At 43.8% G+C, this 23,308-nt stretch overlaps 1 protein-coding gene across 2 annotated transcripts in view; it reads right to left on the reverse strand.

The window, feature by feature from the left end:
- Positions 1-23,308, reverse strand: part of ORC5 (origin recognition complex subunit 5) — a 154,823-nt gene that overhangs the window by 56,693 nt on the left and 74,822 nt on the right. For both annotated transcript variants that reach the window (XM_030217022.1, XM_030217023.1), the window contains exon 13: positions 5,040-5,150. In XM_030217022.1, coding sequence (XP_030072882.1) covers positions 5,040-5,150 — 111 coding nt within the window. The remainder of the gene's footprint in view (positions 1-5,039; positions 5,151-23,308) is intronic.

Genomic DNA, 23,308 nt, shown 5'->3' on the forward strand with positions numbered 1-23,308 from the left:
GCCAGCTGAGGGCTGCATTTCTGAATCACCCAGTGGCCGGGAGCTTTACAATGGTCAGTATTCTCAAAGGAGAAGGGTAGATTATAGGGGTCTGTTCAGGGACCGCTGCTTTTTAACGTAATCATAAATGATCAGAGATAGGAATAACTAGTGAGCTAATTAAATTTGCTGATGACACAAAGTTATTCAAAGTTGTTAAACTGCAAGAAGACAGAGACTGGGTATTCAAATGGCATATGACATTTAATGTGAGCAAATGCAAAGTGATGCATGTGATGCAAGGTTCCACATTAGGAATCACCACCCTGGAAAAGGATCTAGGTGTCTTCGCTGATGATACATTGAAACTCTGTTCAGTGTGCAGCAGCTAAGAAAGCAAATACAATGTTAGGAATTATTAGGAAAAGAATGGAAAACAAAAATGAGATTATAATGCCTTTGTATCACCTTGAAGACTGTGTACAATTCTAGCCACCACATCTTAAAAGAGATATAGCAGAATTAGAAAAGGTACAGAGAACTGTGACAAAAATGATAAAGGGGATGAGACGACTTCCCTATCAGAAAGGGCTAAAGAGGCTAGGGTTCTTCAGCTTGGAGAAGAGATGGCCAAGGGAACATATGATAGAGTTCTATAACACACTGAGTGGAGTGGAATGAGCAGATGTGAATCGCCTATTTACTCTTTCCACAAATACTAGGACTAGAGGGCACGCAATGAAGCTACTAAACAGTAAATTTAAAACAAACCAGAGATATTACTACTCCTTTGGAATTTTACCAGGTACTTCTGACCTGAATTGATTGGCCACTGATGGAAACAGGATACTGGGCTTAAATGACTTTCGGTCTATCCCAGTATGACAACGCTTATGTTCTTATGATATCACAGTGGTCAAGAACGGGTCTGTCAGAATAGATGAATAGCAATATAACAAAAAAAAATTCCTATATGAACTTTGTACAAAAAGTTGATAAGTTAGGTAGCAATTTGTCTATATAAGACATTTGTTACTATATAAATACTCATCAGGTGAAGGATGACATCCATCCATGTTCATTCTTCTTTGAATTACATGTATTTTGGTAAAGCGAAGATACTTACCTGTAGCAGGTATTCTCCAAGGACAGCTGGCTTCATAGTCTCACAAGTGAGTGACTCGAATCCATGTTGCCCGGTCTGGCATTTAGCCGAAGTACAGCTCTGTGGAGCACAAGCTGCACCTCACCGTGCCATCCCGCCCATCGTGTGAAAACGGTCTCTTCAGTTTAATACTAAAGCAAAAAATAAAATACAATAAAATAACCAAGGAGACAACACCAATGGGAGGTGAGCGGGATTGTGAGAATATGAAGCCTACTGGCCTCAAAGAATAGCTGCTACAGGTAAGTATCTTCACTTTCTCAGAGGACAAGCAGGCTCCAATATTCTCACAACTGGGAAATCCCTCGCATCTAGGCTCACCCAAAACAAACACTGGTTAACTAAGCCTCACAATGGCGAGGACATAACACAGATTAACTTGAAACTATATACAAACTGAGTGAGAATGCAGCCTGGAACTAAATAAAACTGGCCTAGAAAGGTGAAGTTGGATTCCAGACGCCAAACAGATTCTCTGTCATGTTGGGTATCCTGATGTGAATGGGTGGACTGAAGACCATGTTGCAGCCTTGCAAATTTCTTTAATGGAGGCTGACCTCAAGTGGGCTACCGACGCAGCAATGGCTCACACATTATAAGCCATGACATGACCCTCCAAGGCCAGCCCAGCCTGTGCATAAGTGAAGAAAATGCAATCTGCCAGCCACATTCAAATGGTGCGTTTCCCCGATGGCAACCCCATCCTGTTGGGATCAAAACAAACAAAAAGCTGTGTGGACTGTCTGTGGGGCCTTGTCTGCTCCATGTAGTAGGCCAATGCTCTCTTGCAATCCAAAGTGTACAAGCTGCTTTCGCCAGAATGGGCATGAGGTCGTGGAAAGAATGTTGGCAAGACAATCGACTGGTTCAAATGGAACTCCGACACCTTCAGCAGGAACTTAGTGCATGCAAAGGACTACTCTGTTGTGATGAAACCTAGTATAAGGTACATCCGCTACTAAGGCCTGAAGGTCACTGACCCTAAGAGCTGAAGTAACTGCCACCAAGAAAACGACCTTCCACGTTAACTACTTCAGATGGCAGGACTGCTGTAATTGTCTATTGCTCATGTTTGATCTATTCTTACTGTATACCGCCTTGAGTGAATTCCTTCAAAAAGGCAGTAAATAAATCCTAATAAATAAATAAATAAAAGGAGCTTTCATCAGCTGGGTGAGAACAAGGTTGAGATCCCATGACACTGCTGGAGGTTTGACAGGGGGCTTTGACAAAAGCAAACCTCTCATGAAGCAAACAACTAAAGGCTGTCCAGAGATGGGCTTACCTTCTACACGTTGATGATAAGCACTAATTGCACTAAAGTGAAACCTTACAGAGTTGGTCTTGAGATCAGACTCTGACAAGTGTAGAAGGTATTCAAGCAGGGTCAGTGTAGGGCAAGTAAGGGGATCTAGGGCCTTGCTCTCACACCAGACAGCAACACTTAAAAGAGTAACATCTCTTAGTGGAATCTTTCCTGGAAGCCAGCAAAACTCGGGAGATACCCTCCGAAAGACCCAAGGAAGCAAATTCTAGGCTCTCAACATCCAAGATGTGAAAGCCAGAGACTGGAGGTTGGGATGTAGAAGCAACCCCTCGTTCTGTGTAATGAGGGTCAGAAAATACTCTAGTTTCCACGGTTCTTCAGAGGATAATTCCAGAAGAAGAGGGAATCATAACTGCCTCGGCCAGTACAGCGCAATCGGAATCATGATTCCGCAATCTTGCTTGAGTTTGAGTTTCAACAAAGTCTTTCCCACTAGAGGTATCAGAGGATGAGCATATAGAATGCCTGTTCCCCAACTGAGGAGGAAGGCATCCGACGCTAGTCTGCTGTGGGCCTAAAGCCTGGAACACAACTGAGGGACCTTGTGGTTGAACTGAGTGGCAAAAAGATCCACCGAGGGGGTGCTCAACACTCGGAAGATCTTGTGGACCATGCCCATATGGAGAGACCACTTGTGCAGTTGCTTTATCCTGCTCAGCCTATTGGTAGGGTATTTTTTGCACTCACCAGATAAGTGGCTCAAAGGAACATGCAGTGTTGGCAAGCCCAATGCCACATCCAGACGGTCTCCTGACAAGGAGGACGTGATTCGGTGCCCCCCCCCCCCTGCCTGTTGGTGTAATACACTGCAACCTGACTGTCTGTTTGAATGAGAACAATTCGATGAGATCGCCAATCTCTGAACGTCTTTAGAGTTTACAGATCGATCTAAGCTCCAGGAGGTTAATCTGAAGATTCGTTTCCTGGGAGGACAAGCACCTTCAGTGTGAAGCCATCTACATGAGCTCCCCATCCCAGGAGAGATGCATCCGTCATCAGTACTTTTTGGGGCTGAGAATTTTTTAATGAAAATCCCAGAGTCAAATTGGATCAAATTGTCCACCACTGAAGAGTACGTACAAGCTCTGGGGACAGTTGAATGACATCTTGTAGACTTCCCGTGGCTTGATACCACTAAGAAGCCAGGATCCGTTGAGCTGATCTCATGTGAAGACGTATCATGGGTGTAACGTACACTGTGGAACCCATGTGGTCAATAATCTCAAAATCTGCTGAGCTGTGACCTGCTGAAAGGCACGAACCTTGGAGGCCAGCGAGACAAGATTATACGCTCTCATCTCCAGGAGGTAGGCTTGAACCCTCTGTGTGTCAAGCAGAGCTCCTATGAACTCCAATCGCTGGACAAAGTACAGATGGGACTTAGGGTAGTTTAAAACAAATACTATTAGTTCCAGCACCCGAATGGTCATCCACAGGGACTCCCGAGCACCGTCCTCTGAGGTGCTCTTCACCAGCCAATCGTCAAGATATGGGAATACAAGGACTCCCAGTCTACACAGAGATGCTGCAACTACCAATAGACATTTGGTGAAAACCCTGGGGGCTGACACGAGGCCAAAAGGCAACACGTGGTACTGGTAATGATGTGTTCCCAACCAAAATCGAAGATACCTCCAGTGGGCTAGAAGTATCGGGATGTGAGTATATGCATCCTTTAAGTCCAGACAGCATAGCCAATCATTTTTCTGAATCATTAGAAGAAGGATGCCCAGAGAAATCATCTTGAACTTTTCTCGGTCTAAAAATTTGTTCAGGGTTCTCAGGTCTAGAATGGGACGCATCCCCCATGTCTTCTTCTGCAAAAGATTATTGCATGCACACACCAGAACAGACATCCATCACATTGCAAAAGTAAACAACAACTTCTACAGAGTACATCCCAAATTTTTTATTTCCTTATTTCTATCTTCCAAAATTCCAGACAGCAGATGTACAGATCTGTATATTGCACAAGCCAGCATGTTTGAAAATATAGTGAGATTAATAAAAATGCTTCCAGTAAAAAAGAACAACTTGGATGCAGCAGCTCATTGGTTTACTTGCTTTGTTTTGAGTGTATGGGGATGATGGCTGGGTGAAGGGGAAACTTAGACTGACCTAACTGGATTCAACATTTTGACGTCACTTGGTCTCCTGTCTATTAAACCTCCTTGACAGCCAACCACTGAAAAATAAGTAGCAGGGATATCTGTAGTTTTGCTGCCACCTAGTGTAGCAAATACATTTATTGAAGGTAGCTAAATAAGACCAAGTAGTAGATACTGTTGCAGTAGCAAACACAACTTCTTTTCACTGGTCAGATTTTTGACCAAGTAGTAGCATATGCATTACAAACAATTACAGCAGCGAGTTAAAATAACGCATTTAAAAAGTTCTAAAGAGAGAGTGCCTCCCCACCCCCGCCCTCCCAAAAAATAAGCATTTCTCCCTCTAGTTAAATTAGTCTGATATCATACTGCCAAAAAAGTCAGTCAAAAATTCAGAAACAGATTGTATTATACACCAAACATTCATTTATAGTATGACCCATTGCATGAACTCACTCACCTGGGAGAAGATATTTGCAGTTGGTGCAACTCTGCTGTCCACTATACTGTATAAAATTGCTAACAATCTATCCAGTGGAAATGGCTTTGGTCCAAGAAGGTGATTGCTAGTCTGTAAGAGAGGGACAAAAAAAAATGAAATCTTGTTTTTTGGTTCTTCATACTAACACCAATACCTGATTTCATTTCGGAAGGTCCTATAAGGATTTTATTTCATATCGCTCTTAATAATCAGTCTTGCCCATATGTTAAAATAATCATATATACATATTCAGCATTTTACTATGCAAATCAAGAGTAGTCACTCTAACACAACAATGCATAAAAAAGTTAGGTGCCATTAAAGAAGAGGTGTTTCCCTCTGCTTTCAAGATAACTGGCCTCAAAACCCTTTGAGCTTTCAAAGAGAAGTTTTATTGCACTTGGGAGATCTGGACAAGACATCTTGCAGATTTTGAGTGAACTCAGTTACTATGATTGAAAGCAATTTTGGGGCTAATATTCTGCCTGCGGCAGTAACAGTATTTAATTCAGCTTATGGCTTAAAACCCGTTGACTGCCACAGGCAGAATATTAGCCCCAAAATTGCTTTCAATCATAGTACCTGGGCTATGTCCGGGCTCTGAAACTGAAATGCAGGTAACTGCAGTCACCCAGACGTTAACCATTTTGCTGATCTAACTTTATCATCTTATTTAACTAGTTAGTGGACTGGATATCACTAAATATCACAGGGTGACCAGAGAATTGGATAGTGGATATGCCCTGGATCTAGTCTACTTAGATTTCAGTAAGGCCTTTAACCTGGTCCCTCATAGGAGGCTCATAAATAACCTCAGAGGGCTAAAGTTAGAACATTTAAGTGGTGAACTGGATTGGGAACTGGTTGACTGACAGATGGCAGAAGGTGTTACTAACCGGTTATGTGCCCTACCTTGCCCCAGCACAAAACAGACAGTACTGCAGCAGTCAAAGTCAACAGTCAGTGGAGCTACCACTTACGTGTCACTAATTATTAGCAGATGGGCAGCTACAAGGGGTTTAACTAGGCAGGATAACCACTAAATGCCAACGTCTTTATACATTGTAGAAAGCTGCCAGGACATCTAAGCATGTTCTCTACATATACACTAATCTCCTTTACTCAAGAATTCATAGCTGAAAAGGAGAAAAGATGCTTCCCTCACTTCTCTTCTATCATTTCACGTTGCTTTGGGGAAAACGCTTGTATGCATAGGCACCTGTATCTCCAACGGGCCATGCAATACCTAGTATACCTGAATGTAATTCACCTTGAGTTACAACTGAAGAGGTGCGAGTTAACACCCAATCTCAATACATTTTCTACTAGGACAGCCTGTGAACTGCATTTGTCATGTATTAGATAATGAAGGTTTTGGGGGTTTTTTTGTTTTGTTTTTTTGGGGGAGGGGGAGTTTGCACAGTTCATCTGAGATTTAATCATCATAGTGTTTTAAACAACTGATAGTATACAAGTAGAAAATAAATTACTTGCCATCAATATCCATCTATAGATTTCCTATAAACCAATAATGCTGGACCCATGACTCTTATGCTTCAAATGTTTTTTATTTCTCATTTATAAGACATTCACATTTATCTGTACTCATATACAACATAATCTGACAGGTAATACATTCCAACATTTTCACTATTTCCCTGCCAATGTGCCTTAACGCAAGTCCGCAGGGTCTTGCTTCCAGAGAGAAGAGAATAATTCAGTTGTCCAACCCATTTAATCTCTGGCCTTGCTGCTGAAACTTCAAAAAATAAGTCAATTATGCTTGTGGTTTTGGTGATGGACACTCCAAGGGAACTGGACTAAGACCACAAACTCATTTAACAAAAGGCACTATACAACTTTCAGATGGTAAGAAGTTTTAATCACCACCAATCTGAGCACATTTTCATTGGCTATGTTAAGTGATAATCCACAAAATAATTAGGACCTTAAACATATGCTTATTATAACCTTAACATACAGGTTAATTTTTCAACACAGCCTCAGATGTTTTTGTAGTGAGGCAGCTTCAAAGTAGATTACAGACAACAATAACATGTGTAAAAAGGGTTTTTCACCCTTTACTGAGCAAGAGCATAGGGAAAACAGCACTGAATCATTCAATCATATTCTACCCTATCCCCTGCCCCACCCCAGGAGTGATCACGAACTGGTTGGTGTATCTATCAGGAAATTCTAGAGAAGAAGAGGGAGTTGGTTTCAAATGAGGAAGGGAGAAAGTTGTGCCTCTTGTTTCCTTGAAGTACACTTTTCCTGTTCCTAAAGGTCTTTGGAGCTGGACAGGGAGGATTTCTTCTATATATGGTAGACTGGCCTTGCCTGGTGCATCCCAGGATGCACCACATGCGGCAAAGTGCCGCCATTTTGTAGGACGACAGTGCCAGAGGATTTTCTCTGTTTTTTCTTAACTCATTCCAGGGTTTTCTGTCCTTTTGACATTTCTTATCTCTCTCTCTCTCTCTCTGTCAAGCATTCATCTTTTCTGTGTGTTCCTGTCCAGCATCTCACCTCTGTATCCTTCTCCCTATTACCCCCTCCCCCCCACCCCATGTTCAGTATCTCTTCTCAGTGTCTATTTTTCTATCCAGCATCTCTTTTTGTGTCCCTATCCCCCACTGTGTACAGTATTGCACCTCTGTGTCCCTGTCCACATGTTCCCTCCATGGCCGGCCCTCTACCCTCTTGTGTCCCTGGCCCTCCATGGCCGGTATTTCTTGTGTGTCCCTGTCCAGCTTCCCTTCCTCCTGCAACCCACCTACCCTTCCTCCCTCATGGCCTAGGAGCTCTTCCCCTTGCTCCCAACCCCAGTACAGCATCTGTCCCCTCTTCCCATGACCCTTTGCTTCAGGTCTTTTTTCTCTCTGCTCCCCTCCTCAACTAGAATCTCTCCCCCTCTGCCCTCCCCAGACATTTAGGCATCTTCCCATCGCCCCCCATCCCCCAGGTCTGACATCTCTCCCTTCCTGTTTCCACACACATACACACCCTACACATACCTGCACAGGTCCAGCCTTGCTCCAACCATTGATCCTCCACACGCTGCTGCGGTCACCACAGAGGTAATGCTGAAAGCTGCTTTGTACGGCAGAGCCTTTCCCTCTGCCATGTCCCACCCACAGGAAGTCAGCAGAGAAAAGGCCCCATCACCCAAAGAGGCACCTTTCAGCACTGCCTCTGCCTTATCAAAAAGGGTAAAACAGTTCAGAGGCATCTTAAGCTGGAGTGAGACCAGTCCCATGTGGGCACCTGAGGCTCCAGGCAGCCCCTACCATTGGGCAGCCCTGGTTCACTCTATGGTAGGTCCACCCCTGGCTAAGCACCAGGAGGAAGAAAACTGCTGTGCCAAACAGACCACTAGGTTCATAATCAGTCACTTAAATTCTGAAAATTAAGTCAAAAACCATGGAAATTATTCTAAAAACAATTTGTTGGTGGTGATGAAATGCCATCTTTCTTTGGAAACCACATCAATTGTACAAAATGTTATTGCATTTTTGGTTGCCTTCTGTCCCTTTGGCATGCCGGACTGCTGCCTCCCCCCACAGGGGTGATACAGAGAACATACTATCCAAGAAGGTGACAAGATGTCACCTGAGACCTTCTTAAGGGTTTGAAGTGTAGTGCAAAGACTTGCCCACTATCACAAGGGGCTGCAGAAGGATTTGAACCTGGATTCCCTGCTTCTCACCTCACTGCTCTAACCATTAGATACATCCATTGTAGTATTCCAAATATATCTGTTCTCTCAATTCTGATTCTCCTATAAGGTTAAATATACAATAAATGTCCAAGGAGATTCCAAAGTTATAATTGGAAAGATCCTGTGATAAAGAAACCCACTAGAGAAGGTAATGGAAATCCTTCAGAAATGTCCACCAGCCAGAGACTGAAATATTCCTTAAGTCCTCAGAAAAAAGTTCTGATATTTGAGCAAGAAGACATGAATTGAAAGGTGGGGATCTCAGACCCAAGACAGCTACAGTGTCTTTATTGCTAATACATAAATACACCATTTTGGGACAGGGAATACACCTTTACAGTTAGCAAATGGTAAGAACCTCCACATTAACTAATGTAGCAATAACAGAGCAGTTAATGCCACCTCAAGAGGTGTAGCTAACAGCACTGTGCATTACCAGATGTGCCTGTAAGACAAAGTAGCAACATCTTTTTTTTATTTATTTTTTAAAATCTTTATATGCATCACAAAATTATCACACGTATCAACTTGCCACAGAAAGAACTGGGTAGGAATTGGAATTCAAAAAGAAATATAGATAAAAAGACTACTTAACCAAAAATCAAGTTCTCCCACACCCTACCACATTACACTACTATAGTTCAGAGAAGTACATAATTAGTGGAGGTTCCAAAACAGTTGTAGCAAGGTTACAACCCAGATTATATTATCCATCACTCAACCATTTGAAGAAGCAGATAAAACAAATTTCTTCAAATCTAAAAAGGACACATATATTTAACACCCAAGTAATTAACTAAGCATTTAAAAGGGTAACAAAGAAAACAAGTTGCCCTAAGCACCAAAGTCTCTTGGTGGATGGAAAGAAATAATAGCCAATTTTTTTCTGCATTAACTACACAGCAGCCTTCCAAACAAATGCTGGAAATATCTTCCACAGTTAACACAGAGGACCTGCAGTTACTATACAACTAAAAAAAACCTTAGTGCAGTTCAGTCAATAGAAATCAATGTGTTGCATTGTACAATTTCTCTGGAAAAGCAGTTTAATATATCTGCCCTCCCCCTCTCTCTCCCCATTTACACTATTAATGTACATTACTAATGTTCTTTATTACATAAAAACCATCCATGGAAATTCAAATACATTTACCACAGTAGGAAATACAATAGTTATATTACACAATGATCAGCTCCTTTAAAAAAAAAAAAAATCAAGTTGAAGAAAAAAAAAAAAAGACTGGAAAACTGAAACAGTTGATGACGCACAAGCAGAGCAACACCTCCAAGAACTGTTAATTAGATCCTCTAATTATTCAAAGTCCTATTTTTAAGTCACAGTAACCAAAGGGTGTGAACCAATTGCCTCAGATCACTCTAAAACCACTGATTAATAAAAGAAACTCTTCTCACACCATATGTTTTAAAAGTCCTTCATTCCACCAACCCAGTAATATGACTGTCCCCTGTGCACTTTGCAAAGTATAATAAAGCAATTTTAAGTCTCTCTCTCTCTTCTCCTGTAGAACTTCTACCTTCAAAAGACCTAGAAGAGATTGTGGGAAATCACCCCAGAATGCCACAGGACAAAATTCTAGTCGCCATGCCATTCTGCCTCCTGTATGCATCAAAGAAAACATACAATTTTAAAAAGGTTTATTTAAGCATACACCATTCTAGGTCCTCCTCTAAAGGACAAAGGAATTCAAGTAGAAGATAAGGGTGTTTTATAGATGAATGTCAATAGTCATTTGCCATTTTCATCTCCCAGCTCCTCCTCATTACCCCATCCATTTCTCATTTCACTCTGCAGTAGAGGTGTTAGCAAGGATGAACAAATGGTTTGGAAGGACCAGTCTGCTCTCCAAGACAAGTTCTATGTCACTCATTCAGTCTAATTGAAGAATTCTTTCTTCCTTCAGCACAGTTGACACCAGCACTCTCAACTGTCTCCCTCTCCCATCAAAAATCAATCTTTCATCAGCTTTGCAGACACTTCTCTAGCTTTCTTTGGTATCGGAAAAGTCCTCATATTAGTCTTTCTACAATATGTTGTTTGAAGGAGGATGGGGGCATAGGGCTGCCTTACGTAGAACTGTACTACTGGGCATCAAGACTTGCTTGTACGATACACTGGTTCCAGGGTTCTGACTGCAAGAAGCTCAGATAGATAGGTTCAAGTGCCCTCTCTTATTTACCACCCAATCTCTTAGATCAGGTATTCAGCATATGCTGCAGACCTGTCCTATGGTAGCGCACACGGCTAAGGTCTGGAGTATCCCAGGCAAGATTTTATCCCCCGTCATTCAGCTTTGCAAAAATGACTCTCTTTCTACTGCGGCTTTTTTCCTCAAAGTTGGACTTTAGGAGACCTGTGGATTGCATTTTGTTTGGCAACCGATGGACGGAGGCTGTCTTAAAGGCTTTTCATCTCTTGTTGAAGAATTCCAGCTTGATCCACAGTCATGGTTCATTTATGACCACATAGCTGCAGCCTTGCAGAACTTGCAGTATCGGGGATGGTGTTTTTGACAGCCCACTCCTATGGAGAGGTTTGTATGCTCTTGGCCTGTCCACAAAAGGATTACTCCTCTATATTATACCTTGCTAGATTCAATCATGTCTTCATCCTTTTTGCAAACGATAGCACAGCAATAGCCTTCACTTTAGACTAGTCAGATTAGGTTATATGGCCCACTGTCCATTCGGAGTCTATCTATCTGTTACCTCAGAAAATTCATGTACTATTTAGCTCATCATTTGTATCATATTCCTCTTTTTTATGCATATCACACTGGGTGTGCAATGGTCAAGGCGCATTTTTACATATGTAGTGGTCCTGCCCAGTGGTTCAGCTTTTTTGACAGAGAGCACAGAGATCCAGGTCATTCTGGGCCAATATTTTACTTTGGCCCCCCTATACTGCTTATTGGGTTATGCGCAGGACCTGGAGTTACTGGGGGTGGGTGATAAAGATCTAGCCAGCCAAGTAGTTGAAATAGCTTTGATAGAGAAGTTATTTTATATTTTTAAGGATCGATATGATGCTTATCACAAGGTGTGGAAAAAGTATTGGGCCAATAGAGATTGTAGAGCCCATCTTGCATGATCTACCTCTCCACACCAGAAATTTCAGCCTGACACTGTTGTCTGGATGACTCACCACCATCAGAAACTAAACATGGCCAAGACTGACCTTCTTATCTTTCCCCCTAAACCCACCTCTCCTCTTCCCTCTTTCTCTGTGGATAACACTCTCATCCTCCCTGTCTCATCAGCTCATAACCTTGGGGTCATCTTTTACTCTTCTCTTTCTCTGTACATATCCAACAGAATACTAAACATGTTGTTTCCTTCTCTATAATAATCATCAGGATTTGTCCCTCTCTTCCTGAACACACTTCCAAAATCCTTATCCGCACTCATCACCTCATGCTTAGACTACTGCAACTTGCTTCTCACAGTTGTCTCACTAAGCCATCTCTCTCCCCTTCAATCTGTTCAAAATTCTGCTGCACGACTTCTTTTCTGCCAGTGTCACTACACTCACTTCATTGGCTCCCTATTCATTTCCACATACAGTTCAAACTCCTCTTATTGACTTACAAATGCTTTCACTCTGCAGCTCCTCAGTACCTCTCCATTCTTATCTCTCCCTATACTCCTTCCCAGGAACTCCAGTCATTGGGTAAATCTCTTACCTGTACCCTTCTCCTGCACTGCCAACTCCAGACTCCTTTCCTTTTATCTTGCTGAACCATACACCTGGAGCAGACTTCCTGAATCAGTATGTCAAGCTCTATCTCTGGCCATCTTCAAATCTAGGCTAAGCGCCCACCTTTTTGAGGCTGCTTTTAACTAACTCCTATTCACTTGTTCAGTACCCACGTCTGTTTTATCATTCCCACCTTAAGTAATTCCCTTATTCCTTATCTATCCTGTTTGTATGTCTTGATTAGATTATAAGCTCTTGTCGAACAGGGACAGACTTATATGTTTAGTGTACAGTGCTGTGTAAGTCCAGTATAGCTGTAGAAATAATAATCAGCAGTAGTAGTAGTATCCTCTCTTTATGTTCTCTGGTTACAGTGGATCAGACTCTTATTCCTTTACTCATTGTTATTGGCTTGTTTCTTCTGCTTGCACTATAAGTGTATAGTATCTTTTTGTTTGCGTATCCTGCCTAATAAAATGATTTTTTTTAAACATTGTATTGAAATACCCTCTACACACACTTATGTTCCTCCTGTTCACCTTAATCTCTCCCATTTCTCACCTTGCTCCCTTAGCCCAAATCCTCTTTCCTTCAACTCTGGCACCATCCCTCCATCCACCATTCTGCCTTGAAGCTCCTGCCTAGTCCCTTCTTTACTTTGCTTGGCTGACATTTCCCCAGAGACTGTCACATATAACCTACCAGAGCTCTGACTAAAGGTGATTAATCAAATCAACAAGCATTAAGCAATCCTGCTTCTACTGACATTAAATACAATTAGTAAAAAATAACAGCAGTATCAAGAAATTGAAAATATCTTAAACTGTAGCTGTCCCAATTGCTGAGGTTCTCTAGCAAAGGACATTCCCTAGTGATCTCTCAGGCTCAGGTCTCAGCTATTAATAGCTACAGGTCCAGGCCCTCCCTTACATATATCAGTAGTCAAGGTAGCTGAATATCAACCAAAATGTGCACAGCAAATACCTTAGACCTAAGAAAACCTGCATTTTACAAACGCCGACCACCAGCAATTATTTATTTATTATTTATTATATTTTATTTATTTATTTAGATTTTGCTCAGACTTTTTTCAGTAGTAGCTCAAGGTGAGTTACATTCAGGCACACTGGCTATTTCTCTGTCCCAGGAGGGCTCACAATCTAAATTTGTACCTGAGGCAATGGAGGGTTAAGTGACTTGACCAAGATCACAAGGAGCAGCAGTGGGATTTGAACCGGCCACCTCTGGATTGCAAGACCAGTGCTCTAACCACTAGGCTACTCCTCCACACAAAGACTTCAATTTCACCCAAACAGCCAAGTTAAGAGCTCTACACAGAGTGAGAGAGGAAGGAAGAGAAGACAAGCCAAGTTTCTTCAACTCATCTTGAAGTACCCCCTACATCAGTGGGTACTTCATGGATCATGGTTAGAACCATGGGGAACGTTTGTGCGTAGAATATAGGATCTTCTTTAAAGGGTCCATTTTTTCTACACCATATTACTAGGCTGGTTCTCAGCATATGAAATCTTAGTTCCATCACAATGTTATACAGTATGATAATTTTCAAAGCAATTTCCACACACAGAATAGTGGATGCATGGAAATGGCTTGTTATAAAGGTGTCCGATTTTACCAGATAAAAGTTTTCATGGAATGCCATTCTGTGCATTTTTACTCACAGCGAGCAGATGCATTGCTGGGGGACAGAGCTGGGGCGGGAATATACAGTGGGGGAAATAAGTATTTGATCCCTTGCTGATTTTGTAAGTTTGCCCACTGACAAAGACATGAGCAGCCCATAATTGAAGGGTAGGTTATTGGTAACAGTGAGAGATAGCACATCACAAATTAAATCCGGAAAATCACATTGTGGAAAGTATATGAATTTATTTGCATTCTACAGAGGGAAATAAGTATTTGATCCCCCACCAACCAGTAAGAGATCTGGCCCCTACAGACCAGGTAGATGCTCCAAATCAACTCGTTACCTGCATGACAGACAGCTGTCGGCAATGGTCACCTGTATGAAAGACACCTGTTCACAGACTCAGTGAATCAGTCAGACTCTAACCTCTACAAAATGGCCAAGAGCAAGGAGCTGTCTAAGGATGTCAGGGACAAGATCATACACCTGCACAAGGCTGGAATGGGCTACAAAACCATCAGTAAGACGCTGGGCGAGAAGGAGACAACTGTTGGTGCCATAGTAAGAAAATGGAAGAAGTACAAAATGACTGTCAATCGACAAAGATCTGGGGCTCCACGCAAAATCTCACCTCGTGGGGTATCCTTGATCATGAGGAAGGTTAGAAATCAGCCTACAACTACAAGGGGGGAACTTGTCAATGATCTCAAGGCAGCTGGGACCACTGTCACCACGAAACCATTGGTAACACATTACGACATAACGGATTGCAATCCTGCAGTGCCCGCAAGGTCCCCCTGCTCCGGAAGGCACATGTGACGGCCCGTCTGAAGTTTGCCAGTGAACACCTGGATGATGCCGAGAGTGATTGGGAGAAGGTGCTGTGGTCAGATGAGACAAAAATTGAGCTCTTTGGCATGAACTCAACTCGCCGTGTTTGGAGGAAGAGAAATGCTGCCTATGACCCAAAGAACACCGTCCCCACTGTCAAGCATGGAGGTGGAAATGTTATGTTTTGGGGGTGTTTCTCTGCTAAGGGCACAGGACTACTTCACCGCATCAATGGGAGAATGGATGGGGCCATGTACCGTACAATTCTGAGTGACAACCTCCTTCCCTCCGCCAGGGCCTTAAAAATGGGTCGTGGCTGGGTCTTCCAGCACGACAATGACCCAAAACATACAGCCAAGGCAACAAAGGAGTGGCTCAGGAAGAAGCACATTAGGGTCATGGAGTGGCCTAGCCAGTCACCAGACCTTAATCCCATTGAAAACTTATGGAGGGAGCTGAAGCTGCGAGTTGCCAAGCGACAGCCCAGAACTCTTAATGATTTAGAGATGATCTGCAAAGAGGAGTGGACCAAAATTCCTCCTGACATGTGTGCAAACCTCATCATCAACTACAGAAGACGTCTGACCGCTGTGCTTGCCAACAAGGGTTTTGCCACCAAGTATTAGGTCTTGTTTGCCAGAGGGATCAAATACTTATTTCCCTCTGCAGAATGCAAATAAATTCATATACTTTCCACAATGTGATTTTCCGGATTTAATTTGTGATGTGCTATCTCTCACTGTTACCAATAACCTACCCTTCAATTATGGGCTGCTCATGTCTTTGTCAGTGGGCAAACTTACAAAATCAGCAAGGGATCAAATACTTATTTCCCCCACTGTATGTTGAGTGGGGTTTGTTTGTTTTTTTGGCAGGTTTTGAATCATTTCACAATGTGCTTGGGACTGGAAAGATTTATATTGCTATTACTCAATGACATGAGAAATCAGGATATTCTTGTATGGTGAATTCCATACTGTATAGCGGTTGTTGGAGAGAGAAAGGATTTTTACAAATGAAGAATATGTTTGCATTTAATTCATAAGAACTGCTATAAAATGTCAGACCAAAGGTCCTTGAGGGTCATGTCTGCAGTGTGTCATATATGAAAACATCATCCATCAGGTGAGTCCTGATAGAAAAAGGGTTGAGAACCACTGATTTAAAGCAATGACAGTTTCGGATCTATAAAAGCTGCTTTCTAAACAGAGCAGCAAAAGATCTTGCATACTACATGGAATATCAAAATACAGGGGAAGCATACCGCATGTTCAATACAATCGCGTCTTTATTCCACTACTCCATAATCTACTCCACTTTAATCTTAGTGCAGCACACTAAGAATTCTATGGCTATTAGTACAGTTCAACCATTTGTGTCTTATCCATGAAACCACCACAACAGAATTATAAAAACGTTAAGTAGCAAAAGCATGTTAGAAAATAAAAATTCAATACACCTGCAACTTTGTACCTGCCAATCACTGGTGAAATGAGACTTCATGTTATAGCTTTTTGCTTCAGGCTTACTGAGACAGGAAAATTGAATTTGTGAACAACAGGTGTCATTCATGGCTAACACTTTCTCTCACCCATTTTGTGGTTTGGGTTTTGTATTTGGATACCAGTTGGCAGTTTTATTCAGGATAACCCTAAGGTCAACATAGTTAGCATTCCCTCTAATTATTTTATGTTTCTCTGTATATGGAGAAGCCTAGACTGCAAAAACACATCTTTCGCAAAAAAAAAAAAAAGCAAGCAGCAGAGGTCTATCCCAACCTTAGCTGCTAGCCAGGGTTGTTTGGATCAACATAGAAGTTGTAAACGCAACATATCAGATCTCAGTTCCTGTTTTATTATACCCAGCAGCAGAATACAGTACACTGTCTGGCAAACTGCATCACATACAAATCTGGCAGACGCTCAGCCTAACATAGCTATGGGTATCACAACTGGCATTCTCCATGCAATTCCTCTCCCCTGCTTCCCTGTCCTTGCAAATATTTCTCAGCCTAACGCAACTGGCATTCTCCATGCAATTCCGCTCCCCTACTTACCTGTCCTTGCAAATATTTCCCCATAAATCTGTCATCAAGTGATGACTCATCTGTTTGAAGCCACTTGTACTGCACCTTACCCATTCACCAATCAACCCCCCCCCCCCCCCCCCCCCCCAAGATTTCTTTTATGGATCAGCTACTCTGACCAAGAACACTATCTGCGGGTACCTTCAAGATCAGAGAGACACACAGGAAATCACAAAATGTATTCTCTCAAATTCCAATAACCAATTTGGCAGTCTTGAATTAACACAAGAATAAGCCCTGCTAAATAGGTTCAGGTCAGGCAAAAAGTCAATGTGCAACCAACCTACACCACTGGGGCCTTAGAAGCAGAGGGAAAAATTAATTCTTACCTGATAATTTTCTTTCCATTAGTCCCAACAGATCAATCCAACTTGTGGGTTGTGTCCCTCTACCAGCAGGTGGAGATAGAGAGAACCTCCGAGGTTTGCTATATGTGGACCTGAGCAGCCAACTGAACCTCAGTATGAACGATACCAAAGAAGGAATGGAAACAATAGAAAACTCTCCTGACACTGTCAGACCAACTGCCCAACATACTTCCACCACTTCTATATTTATTTTTTTTTTTTAATCAAACGAAGGAACATTCAGAACGGAACCTGAAAAAAAATATGTGAACCTGTGCAGCCAACTGAACCTCAGTATGAACGATACCAAAGAAGGAATGGAAACAATAGAAAACTCTCCTGACATTGTCAGACCAATTGCCCAACATACTTCCACCACTTCTTTATTTATTTTATTTTTTTAATCAAACGAAGGAACTAACCAACCGCAACAAGACCGCAGACAGTAAACCCAGGGGGGGCCTCTGGATTGATCCGTTGGGACTAACGGAAAGAAAGTTATCAGGTAAGAATTAATTTTTCCTTCCATGGCGTCCCACAGATCAAGATGGAAGACAGACAAAGCAGATATGTATATGAAAAACAATATTTAATGAATTAAAATCAAGTTGAAATTAACAAGCCCGACACAGGCCGTGTTTCGCCCAACTGGGCTGCATCAGGGGCTACAAAACAAATTATATAACAATTAGAACAAATATTAACAATGAAAAATAAAATAATAGTTGAAATCTATAACCATGATTGAATACTCGGCTGATAATCAAAAACACCATGATAGTAAAAATTTAGTTTCCCCGACATGTAGGCGCGCATGATTACCCTATAGCTACAATCTCGTAGCCTTTCATCAGAAGTGAGGACTAAGATACCTTGTAACGTGGCTCCAACTTCCCATCCCCCTAGAGGTCTCCCTGACTCTTGTTCCCATCTATCTTTGATAGCCTCATAACGCCTCGGAGGGCTCCGATGGACCAGTGCTTTGTGCAGTGCTGACACCGTCAACCCCATAACTTCCATTTCTCTGACAAAATCTCTCATTCTCTGTCCCAGGCGCATTCGCAACATGGCTTGATCCAATGCAGACATGTAATGTTTAACTTGGACGTACGCAAATCGGTTCCCCCACAAAATTCCTATCCGAGCTTGCAATTCTTCGTAACATAGCACCTCCCCTTCTCTTCCCAGGAGATGTTCTAACCTTGTGATTCCACATCTCTCCCATTTTATAAATACTGGGTTATCACTGCCCGGTTTAAAAGCTGGGTTCCCCCTTATAGCCAGTTAGTCAGACACCATATAGCTCCCCCCAAGTCTCTTCACCAGTCCCTTCCACACCTCCCTCAGCGGGTTAAGTATCACACAGTGTCTAAGATGTCGCGGGAGTTGTCTCCGGGTCTGGTTCAACAACGAGATGAAATCACATGGTGCAAAATACTCCTGTTCTATATCAATCGGGGTATACACACTTGTCTGACAAAACCAATCCTCTAAATGGAGTAATAGGCAGGCTTGATTATACAGATGTAAGTCGGGGATCCCAAGACCCCCCTGCTTCCAGCTCCCCAGCAAGTAGGAGAACCTTAACTTTGGCTTCCTCTTCGACCAGCAGAATCTGCTAAAAGCCCCATATAATCTCTTCAGATCTTTCTACATTACACAAAGTGGCAGTGTCCACAACATGTAGAGCCATCTGGGGAATATAATCATCTGCACTAGGTTTACCCTACCTCGCAGCAATAGTGGAAGGTCCCCCCAATTCTCCAGTTGGGTCTTTGTTTCTCTTATCAGGGCCGTGATATTAAGGTTATATAACATCTCCAAAACCAGAGTCAGTCTAATACCTAGGTATTTAAATGACTCATCAGCCCAGCCCAAAGGGAAGTCCCTACCCCACAACTGTTTCACCTCCTCTGAGGAGGCCAACGCCTCCGACTTAGCTAAGTTTAAGCGCAAGCCCACAAAATCACCATATTCCCTCAGGATATCCATTAAAGCTGTAAAAGAGTCCCTTGGGTCTGTCAACAGCAAAAGAAAATCATCTGCAAAGGCCACAATTTTGAAGTCCCGGCTACCCACTCTCACTCCCTTCACCAAGGCATTATCCATCATATCCCTAATACGGGATCCAGGATTAATACAAATAACGAAGGCGACAGCAGACATCCCTGTCTCGTTCCCTGAAGTATAGGAAAGGGCTTTGATTCTAGACCATTTACCAAAACTGTGGCCTGAGGGGAGTGATAAAGAGCCTGAACTGCAGACATAAAGCGTCCCTCAAAACCATATGTCTTCAAGGTGGTAAACAAAAAGTCCCAACATACATTATCAAATGCCTTTTCGGCATCAAAACTGATAAGCATTGACGGGGCATTACTCCTTCTTCGGGTCTCTAGTGCAGCCAGTATTCTCCTTAAATTCTTTGCTACAGTTCTCCCCTCTACAAACCCTACTTGCGCTTCATGTAGCAAGTCCGGTAACAGTCCTGCCATGCGATTGGCCATAATTTTAGCCAGCATTTTCCCCTCCACATTCAATAATGAAATGGGACGGTACGACTCTGGTCTGGTCAGATCTTTACCTGGTTTTGGCAGGACAACTATTTGCGCCAAGGAAAGAGTGGGCGGTAATTTCTCAACGTCCACCAATTTATTTAAATATCTAGTCAGAGGCAGTACAATATCCTCTCCCATAGTTTTATAAAATTCCATTCAAAGCCCATCTGGTCCAGGAGTTTTAAGGAGGGGGCCTCTTGCTATCACCAACGTCACCTCTTCTTCCTGTATTGGTCTATTTAATTTTTCCAAATCTGCCTGCCTCAAGGATGGTAGATCGAGGTTATCTAAGTATAGATGCCCCGGCAGCCCCTGCTCCTGAGGCTGGTCATATAGTTGACTATAAAATGTATAGAAAGCCCCACAAATATGCGAAAGCACTACTACTCCCTGGTTATTCTTCAATTGGAGCACCCTTCTCCCTCCTCCCCTGGGCTTCGCCAATTGAGCTAATAGACGGCCCATTTTATTACTATATAGATATAACTTATATTTATAATAGGCTTGAGATTTGGAGGCTCGCTGGTGCAAAAGCTCATTTAATGCCACTTGCAATTCCATTAAACGTGTTCTATGAGCCATGCCCTGTGTCTGACCAAACTGTTTTCGGGTCTTGCATATTTGCGAACTTAGTCTCAATATCTCCCTATTACGTGCAGCTTTCACGAAATGCGAGTAAGGTAAAATTATGTATAATCATACCTGATAATTTTCTTTCCATTAATCATAGCTGATCAATCCATAGACTGGTGGGTTGTGTCCATCTACCAGCAGGTGGAGATAGAGAGCAAACTTTTGCCTCCCTATATGTGGTCATGTGCTGCCGGAAACTCCTCAGTATGTCGATATCAAAGCTCCATCCACAGGACTCAGCACTTAGAGAATTACACCCACGAAGGGACACTCTGCCCAGCTCACCACCGCCGAAACGGGGGAGGGGAATTAACCCAGCTCATCCCCACACAAGTGGGGGAGGGGAATCCGTCCAGCTCATCCCCGTGGAGCGGGGGAGGGACACCACACCCGCCGATGCGGGGGGATCTGGCTTATCCTGCAACCGCAACCGCGGGAGGAGCTGACTGACCCGAACACCGCCGAAGCGGGAGGGGTACAAAACTGCCCTACAGCCGCACGAAGCGGGAGGGAGTGCCGGCAGAATTATAAGTCTCAATCCAGCCCCGTAAAACGGAGGGGAGAGGAATGCAGCAGCTCACTGTAACACAAACTCGTCTTAACTCTTGAAGAATCCAAGTGAAAAAACTTGAACACGAAGTCTTTCTGAAGTAACTGAAGACTAAACTTGAACCTGAAATGCAACCAGAATAAAACAATACAGATATCTGGGAGGGGCTATGGATTGATCAGCTATGATTAATGGAAAGAAAATTATCAGGTATGATTATACATAATTTTACCTTCCATATCATCAAGCTGATCAATCCATAGACTGGTGGGATGTACCGAAGCAGTACTCACCCAGGGCGGGACATAGAAATCCCTGACCGCAACACTGAAGCTCCAAACCGGGCCTCCGCCCGAGCAGCCCCAGTCAAGCGGTAATGCTTGGAGAATGTATGGGCCGAAGCCCAAGTTGCCGCCTTGCATATCTCTTCCAAGGAGACGGAACCGGCCTCTGCCATCGAGGCCGCCTGAGCTCTTGTGGAGTGAGCCTTCAGCTGGATAGGCGGCACCTTCCCCGCGGCCACATAAGCCGCTGCAATGGCTTCCTTGACCCATCTTGCCACTGTAGGCTTAGCAGCCTGCAGACCCCTACGAGGACCTGCAAACAGGACAAACAGATGATCCGATTTCCGGAAATCATTGGTCACTTCCAAGTATCTGATGATGACTCGTCTCACATCCAGATATTTAAGAGCAGAGTACTCCTCTGGGTAGTCCTCCCTACGAAAGGAAGGGAGACAGAGCTGCTGATTCACATGGAAGCGAGAAACAATCTTGGGCAGAAAGGAAGGCACTGTGCGAATAGTCACTCCTGCCTCAGTGAACTGCAGAAAAGGCTCTCGACATGAGAGCGCCTGGAGCTCGGAAACTCTTCTGGCTGAAGTGATAGCCACCAAAAAGACTGCTTTCAACGTCAGGTCTTTCAGAGATGCCCTCGACAAGGGTTCAAACGGCGGCTTCTGCAATGCTCTTAGCACCAGGTTGAGATTCCACGCAGGCACCACTGAGTGCAGAGGAGGGCGCAGGTGATTAACTCCCTTGAGAAAGCGCACCACATCTGGCTGGGAAGCCAGGGAAGCACCCTTCAGGCGGCCCCTGAAGCAAGCCAGAGCCGCTACCTGGACCTTAAGGGAACTGAGCGACAGGCCGTTGTCCAGACCTTCTTGCAGGAACGCCAACACTGAAGAAATTGGAGCAGTGAAGGGAGAAAGTGAGCCTGCTTCACACCACGCTGCAAAGATACGCCAAACCCTGGCGTAAGCAGTAGAAGTAGAGCGTTTCCTCGCTCTCAGCATAGTGGCGATGACCTTGTCTGAGAAGCCCTTCTTCCTCAGACGCTGCCGCTCAATAGCCAGGCCGTAAGACCAAAGGGGGAGGGATCCTCCATCACCACGGGACCCTGATGTAACAGGCCCTGCTCCACTGGCAGCCGCAGAGGATCGTCGACTGAGAGCCTGATCAAGTCCGCATACCAGGGACGTCTGGGCCAATCCGGACCCACCAGGATTATCCTGCCGGGATGTCTTGCCACCCGGTCTAGGACCCTGCCCAACATGGGCCAGGGTGGGAACACATAGAGAAGCTCTTGTGTCGGCCATTGTTGGAGAAGAGCATCTACTCCCAGGGATCGAGGGTCCCGTCCTCTGCTGAAGAAGCGCGGCACTTGGCAATTGGCCGATGACGCCATCAGATCTAGGCTCGGCTGGCCCCAGCGCTTCGTGATGTCCAAGAACGCCTGAGCAGATAGCTGCCACTCTCCGGGCTCCAAGGTATGGCGACTGAGAAAGTCCGCCTTGACATTCATGACTCCGGCAATGTGGGCCGCTGACAGCTGTTCCAGGTTCGCTTCCGCCCACTGGCATAGACTCATAGCCTCCTTGGCTAGAGGGGCGCTCTTGGTACCTCCCTGGCGGTTGACATAGGCCACAGCCGTGGCATTGTCCGACAGTACCCGTACAGGCTTCAGCACCAGTACCGGGATGAACTCCAAAAGCGCCAACCGAATGGCTCTGAGTTCCAGGAGGTTGATAGACCACTTCGCCTCTGCAGGAGACCAGAGCCCCTGCGCTGTCCTTCCCAAGCAGTGGGCTCCCCAGCCCGACAATGAGGCGTCCGTCGTGACGACAATCCACTCTGGGGTCACCAGAGGCATTCCTGCAGACA

Source organism: Microcaecilia unicolor, chromosome 10 (assembly GCF_901765095.1).
Source record: "Microcaecilia unicolor chromosome 10, aMicUni1.1, whole genome shotgun sequence".
NCBI classification, from domain to species: Eukaryota; Metazoa; Chordata; class Amphibia; order Gymnophiona; family Siphonopidae; genus Microcaecilia; species Microcaecilia unicolor.